This window comes from Lindgomyces ingoldianus, assembly GCF_010093535.1.
Source record: "Lindgomyces ingoldianus strain ATCC 200398 unplaced genomic scaffold BDR25scaffold_52, whole genome shotgun sequence".
Lineage (NCBI taxonomy): Eukaryota > Fungi > Ascomycota > Dothideomycetes > Pleosporales > Lindgomycetaceae > Lindgomyces > Lindgomyces ingoldianus.
The window spans coordinates 354147-361210 of record NW_022985213.1 but is presented as its reverse complement, the minus strand read 5'-3'; the positions used below and the strand labels follow the sequence as shown (position 1 = coordinate 361210).

Genomic DNA, 7064 nt, shown 5'->3' with positions numbered 1-7064 from the left:
ACTAGGCTAGTTTATATAAACATAGCCTAGATTACACTTAGCGCGCAAAGAATTAGCTATATTAGCTATAAATGCTATCTAAGGGGAAATTTCTTACGCATATAGCTTAAGTATAGTCTTAATAATTACCTGCTCTTTTTTATTACCTAGCCTCTATAATTTAGCTGTAGAATTAGCTTGTAAAGGTTATCTAGTGCTGTAGTTATTTATTGTCTTTTATAAGACCTTACACATAGCTACAGCACATTTCTTTAAGAGTTTTATGTCTTGTTTAAAAGCTTAAAGCGTAAGCTGTATCTAATGTTCTTTTAGCGCGTCTAAGTAGTGTTGTAGGGAATGCATTAGTATAGGAAGGGTAGTTTAGTAGGGTCTTGGTAAAAGTAAGCAACTTAGGTGTGTGAGTAACTCGCCTGTGAAGTACGTTACTAGTTTAGTAACTTTATTACTAATTTGTTAAAGTTCTTTAATGTTATCCTAGATACTGTTAATTTACTAAGCTACAACTCTTTTATTTATAGTTAAAATTTCTGTTAATTCTAATAGAGCTGTATAGGCTATGTTAGAATTAAAGTTGCGTTAAGAGGTTATACTTTCTAAGAGTGTGTAGTGTTTAATATTGCAATCCTTGCTTTCTAAACGCATGCAGGTTAATAATATCCCTAAGGGGTAGAGCGGAATGCAAGGGGCTAACAGTAGGGTGTACAGTCCTACGTAATAGCTAATAGGCTACTAGAGTAAGGTAGGGTGACTAGATTGTAGTTTGTCTCTATAACAGTAGTATAAAGGCTAGGTTAAACAGTTCTATTAGTTAGAATTAGAGGTATATATGTTACAAGATATACAAATAGTATTGCAGCTTATTAGAAAGCTAAAATACTGCTTAGTCTATGTAAAAAATAAACTAAATGTTAAACACACCTTCTAAAGGTTTGTTTAAGCTAAAACTATATACTTGTCTAATAGTGCTAAGAACAAGTTAGCGTAAGTTCTTGCAAGCTCTTACTATTATCCTTTTAGTAAGCTTGTTAGAACTTATAGAAGCTTGCCTTAGCAAGCTTAGCTGCTTGCTTATTAGATACCGCATTCCTCTATAATCTTAGGCAGCTGCGCTGCCTCCGTGTCTTCTAATTAGTCTGTAAACGAGCTCTGCCCCAACCTGGCTAGATTGTAGAGCACTTCGGGTGGAGTTACGTCGGTCCAACTGTAGACTGTAACACTTAATAAATTATCTACTATACTAAAAATTAACACTTAACATAATTTTTTATAGTTTAAGAACTAAAAGTGTTTTATAGCAGTAATAATATACAGCGTACTAGGTTTAGCGTAATAGAATATAGTAGTTGCAGATGTTTTTAGAGAGGGGTTCTGTGTAGCGTGTGAAATTAGAGTATAGATAAGTTATTTTTTTTACATATATTTAGATCTTTAGTGCCTTTAAGCTCTTTAGATTTTATTAAAAATAAGCTTAATTAAAACTAACTATAAATCTATACATTATATTAAATTTTAACAACTATTAATAATAAACTTATTATACTATTATTAATTACAACATTGTATTTAGCTCTTAAAGCAGGTTAATTTATAGGGATAATTACAAAAGCCTCTTAGACAGCTAAGGATAGAAACGCTACTTAGGAGGGTTAAAAACTGCTAACCCCCGGGCCATACTCTATTTAGAGTAGTATTATGCATGTGACGGCGTGTACCGCCTCACATGCTCTGCGGCATCAGCTCCCTCGCTTGCGCAACGAGTAGCACGCTAGTGCTACAAGTAGCGCCTTGGCAGGGGGCACACATGTATATTTAAACTCGCAGAGCAGCTCCTCTGCTCCTTAGTTTAATCTAGTTGAGTTACACTACCTCTTGCTTGTAGCTTGAGCATGCCGACCGTGACAATGCATGGTGGTTTGTGCGTCCTCGGTTCTCTCCTCACCCCGGCTGAGCTAGCTGAGATAAATATAGTTACCCTAGAGCTCTCTTGAGCTCCTAGGTACGACAATACACGTTTTACTTCATAAGGCTCCTACATAGCTGCATGCTTACACTACCTCTATATTTACAACAGACTGCCCGGGGTTGGAGCACCACCAGCGCGATTTGGCTAAGAGGGAAAGTGGGCAGCGCTGCAACAAAGGGCTATACTAGGTGGGGACGAGCAAAGGGAAAGAAAAGGGGAGGCATGTAATAGGGTGTGAGACTGACTTTTCTCTTACCAAAGGCAGTCGGTTGAAGCTGTGTTGAAAAGGTGGGGACGTTGCCAAGAAATGTAACATATGTACCGTTACGGATTACAATTCCCTTAGTACTTAACCCTAGCTTGGCCTGGGAAATTAGATGTAGAAACTAAGCTGCTTACTGCGTAATGTTAGCAACAGGATGCTCTCATTTCTTTAGCTAGAATTGAAACCCGACAAGAGTATTGCGCCGTTGTCGTGATCTGCCTCGCCGCTTTCGGAGTTTGTTGTTCCGAGTCTGGGCGGCGCGACTATGAACTAAGCGCACGCTCAGATTTTCAACTAACCTTACTACAACCCCCTAAATTCGACCCAACTCGATCCCAACTTCTTTGTCCGCCAGACTCTGACTACCGAGCATCATGGACGACATAAACTGTGCGACTACGAAAATCCCAGACTTTTGGACACCTGTTAGTGATGTAAGCCACAAGTCCGTCTATGTTGATTAACTCTAATGTTATCGTCAAAGCCGGCCAGTAGAGATTCCTCAACCCACTTTCCACTTGACGATATTAATCTAGACACTGTATCTAACGAGACTCTTATTGCACTGCTGGAGACGGCACCGATACTGCACAAGCTTGGAGGCACCGCCGTTGTTCGATTATCGCAGAACCTAGTACTAAAAGGTGGCACATCTGTTTTGCCCTCGGAAGCGGAGAATATGAAGCTCGTTGCTGAGTCAACTAATATACGCCTACCTACCGTGTATCGAAGTTTCAATACCGCTGACCCAAATGGTGGATACTACCAGACCCGCGGATACATTGTTATGGACTACATTCACGGCGACTGCTTGGCTGACCGGTGGGCCCATCTCACTCATGATCAACGCGAAAATGTGGTCTTTCAAATTGCCAACATGGTAAACCAGCTACAATCTCACCCCCTCGACTTCGCAGGCCCTGTAGGTGGGGGCCCATGTCAGGGCATGTGGTTCTCTGACTACGGAGCAGGACCTTTCAAAAACTGCGACGCGATTGAAGAATGGTTTAACCACAAGCTATCTGTCTGCAAACGCTTCCGCCAAATCCCAGACTCTGCTCCTCCATTCGTATTCAAGCGCTTCGTGTTCACACACCAGGATATTACGCCTCGGAACATCGTCATAGATCCGCTGGGCCAAGCGTGGCTGATTGACTGGGCGTTCTCTGGGTCCTACCCTGAAGTTTTTGAAGCCGCGGCGATTGCTAGACAGCACCAATTCCAGGATTTTGGACAGCTGCTACTCCAACATATCCCGTTTGAAGCAGAGAAGGTCGTACAACTAAAGAGCATCATCTACGGCTTAACAACAGCAGCGTTGGCATAGGGTTCTGCCTCAGTAGAAAAGAGAAGATTAGATAGCTGCGTATTAGCCTAAACGTCTAATAGCAGAGGCAAATTTGCAAACACGTTCTTTTCTAAACTTAGTATTACAAACAAAGATTTAACACACACTCTAGACATTATAGAACTGCTTAATAGGCTGTTCTTTCGCATAGGCAAGAAGGTATATGTCACGGTTATGTTACAGCTATCCAACCCCTGAGTACCCTGGGCTTGGCACGGGGTATATAGGTTCCTGGGCCTCTGTACCTCTGCCTCCGACCCTAAGGTTTACTCTCTCTCGTAGCTCTGCTACACACCCCCTATCCTGCATTCCCTCTCTGTGCCTCGTGCTTCCTGCTTGATACCTCTTACAGCATAAGAATGAAGCAAGCTGTTAGTTTCTTCTTGTTTAATTACTTACGTAATTACTTGAGACTTCTGCCTTCTTGTCGGCTACCGTGTTGTATTCTTTGCTCAGATGTGTATTAGAGGAAACTATCCTCGATATACTTTTGGGTCGCAGCTTAGCTGAGGATAAATCCCATTGTAAACTAGTAATACAAAGTGCAATTAATTCAATTAACGCGTTCTAAACACGTGAATTCAGAGGAATGGCGCCTAGATCGTGACTAATAGACCCGAGCACGAACATGCCACGTACCTTAGAGAAGGATGCAATCAATTACAAGCAGCAAGAAAAGGCTGACAGAATCAAGTACCTTAGATCGTAGTCTAATCGTACGTCGCATCCACTATCATCCTTAAAGGTAAGGGGCTGCAGCAAACTGGGTTGGATGAAATCCTCCAGCACATACAAGACACAACCAAATGTACACAGAACATCTAAAGAGACATCACAGTGACCAGATGCTCCACAGGACTCAGCAACAACCCACTAAGCAACGCCAAGTTTAATGCTGGCAGAACCTCAACCCTTCCCGAGCACAAATAGCCGCCGAGAACCCACCCCCCTATCTATCTCCTCTACATGATACGGTCTCCGGCATAATAAGCGGTAGTGACCATGGTTAATATCAATCCAGCAGGTTCTCCCGTCTAATAACGGTATAAGCTTATTGTCTCCTTGCCCTCAGATCAGACGAGAGCAGGAAGCGTCGGCACCTCTGTCGGTTACATGCTAAATTGCTCCTTACTATACTCTTCGTCAATTGCCTTATTTTAATATTGTCAAGCGTAAGTGCCGCTCTTGTGATATCTCCATTTGCATTCGTTTATTGTAAGCGGTGATAATTCGTTACGGTCATTTAACCGACGGTCTGAAATGAGATATGTACGAAAACTCGACCTATTTTTTACACAACGTAACCCTGAAATGAATTAACTTCAAAGGTTGCATTCCGGAAATAGCGGTGCTCACCCCATTTACCAGAATGTTTTGTCCATTAGTCTAGTCTGCTGCAGGACTTGCAAGGAAGGAAACGACCGGGGCTATCTCATCTAGATGACTCAACTTATTGGACGGAGCTCGGCTGGCAATGTAATTGATGGTACTTTCGGGCTTCCCCTAGCGGAAAAGGTCTGTGTCTGTGGGCCTGGGAGAAATGGTGTTGACGGTAATGCCCCGGACGCCAAAGTCTTCGGCAAGGGCACGCGAATATTTGCTCGATGGCGCCCTTGGTAGCGATGTAGACTAGTGCGTCGGGTAAGACTAAGGACAATCTCGTAAGTGACGAAGATAGGAATATAATTCAGGAACCTGTATAGTAGAATCTTTAAATGAGAATAGACGTCACAAGAATGTAAGAGAGAAACGTACCCGAAGTGAGAAGTGGAGCAGCTGCCTTGACAAGGAATAACTGTCCCTTGACATTGACGTTCATGTGGTCATCAAAGAACTGCTCATCGATTTCCGCCAACGGCTTACTGCCCATGACCGCGGCATTCAAGACAATGATGTCGATCTTTCCAAATGATTTCCACCTATGTTAACAGCTACCCCTCTATGGGTAATATCTACGCCGCTACCTGTGCAGAACCTGATTTTTTGCCTGCTAGCAAACTGCTAGGCTGCTGCAGCACTGCAGCGTTGTTGCGCTAAATAGGGACTGCTAGCCCAGCGCTAAGCGCAGGTAGAAGAGGCGCTAGCTACATAGCTGCTACTAGCTAAATCTAGAGATTAGACATGTATACAACAACGCCTATATTCTATACACATATATATATACTATTAGTACTAGTATTTTATAAAGACTACCCCCTCTCCTTCCTAGATGCTCTAAGCTGCGTGCAGAGGTAGTCTAGTAAGCATCTAAGCGGCTGCCGCTAGAAGTTTACCTACTACATAGTAGCCTTGTTACTAGTCTTTTATGCTTAAGCTATGCGCTTAATTTCCTTAATTACCTTAAGCTATAAAGAGTACTACTGTAGTTTACTTTAGTAGCTCCACAGCTTTATCCACGGCTCTATAGGGCCCCTGCTTAAGCAGCAGCGCTTACAGTCTGTACAGCTGCAGATGCTTACCTTAGGCAGCCTAGTATTCTAGCTTAGGCCCTCCTTAACAGCTTCCTACATAGCTAGCAGCCTACCTCTTCTGCTATAGCTATTAGACATAGCATTAAGTAAATATACGTCTGCTTAGGCTAGCTTTGCAGTGACTCTTTACCTTACCTACTTGCCTAGCCCCCCTCTGCTAGCAGCAGCAGCACAAGAGCTAGAGCCTCTGCTAAAGCATTGCATGTGCTGTGCTATAAGGACTGTAGAGGACCTCTAGCATAAATAAACAGTAAGTCTATAAGGCTAGCCTTCTATTACTAATCTAGATAAGTAATAAAGTAATAAATAAAAAAGAAAGAAGCACGTGACCTAACAGACAAGGAATAGGTAGTCATGGCAGACTAGCTAGCAGGCGGATGCAGTCTTTAATAAAAGGCTAGCAATGGAGCGCAAGCGAGCGCAAGTGCGTGCAGGTGCGCGCAGGAGATCACTTGCGATCGCCTGCGATCACTTGCAATCACCTGCGATCACTCTTTATAACTTTATGTATATAGCTAAAGGCAATAAACTATGTAAAAGAGGTGTAATTAAAGTTTTGTTTATCTATTACATAGACTAAGTAGCATTATTACTTTATAATAAGTGTAATACTATTTGTATATTCTACGCAACATATATACCTCTAATCCTGTCTACAGACTATTTAACCTAGGCACCTTATACTGCTGTTGTAGGGTAAATTATAATTAGCCTTATCCTTCTTTACCTAAGCTAAGGTTAGGCGGACTGTACACCCGTTGCGGACTCTGCACACCTAATCTACCCCCATCTCCTCCTCGGCCCAGCGTGCCGCTAGAATAAGCCGGCAGCAGGGATTGTAACAACCCTACTCTTACTCTTGCTACTTAAGTGCTTATACTATAAGCAGCTAGCTAAAAGACTCTATTTAACACTTAGAAACTTTTTAATAATTTAAAAAATACTTTAAAAGCGCTAGCCTATTTTTATTATCCTTAGTTAAAGAAAACTATTTAAGTAATAAAGCGCTAAAGTTAC

General features: G+C 42.2%; 2 protein-coding genes across 2 annotated transcripts; one reads left to right on the top strand and one right to left on the bottom strand.

Annotated features, from left to right (window-relative positions):
- The first annotated feature begins 2541 nt into the window (after positions 1–2541).
- BDR25DRAFT_272383 (uncharacterized protein) lies at positions 2542–3565 on the top strand. Its single transcript, XM_033687310.1, has 2 exons — positions 2542–2662; positions 2713–3565. Exons 1-2 carry the CDS (start codon positions 2603–2605, stop codon positions 3553–3555), a joined length of 903 nt encoding a protein of 300 aa, XP_033540791.1. The 5' UTR covers positions 2542–2602; the 3' UTR covers positions 3556–3565.
- A 1461-nt stretch (positions 3566–5026) lies between these two features.
- On the bottom strand, positions 5027–5446 carry BDR25DRAFT_319602 (uncharacterized protein; the record flags this gene model as incomplete). Its single annotated transcript, XM_033691840.1, has 2 exons — positions 5027–5223; positions 5332–5446. The coding sequence occupies 2 exons, from the start codon at positions 5444–5446 to the stop codon at positions 5027–5029; spliced, it is 312 nt and encodes a 103-aa protein (XP_033540790.1).
- Between the last annotated feature and the right edge of the window lie 1618 nt (positions 5447–7064).

What these genes read in the sequence shown, in the direction of transcription:
- BDR25DRAFT_272383 (XM_033687310.1), top strand. Translation starts at nt 2,603, where the DNA reads ATGGACGACATAAACTGTGCGACTACGAAAATCCCAGACTTTTGGACA. An exon ending in TTTGGACACCTGTTAGTGAT is followed by an intron (nt 2,663 to 2,712) that starts GTAAGCCACAAG and finishes TTATCGTCAAAG; the next exon opens with CCGGCCAGTAGAGATTCCTC.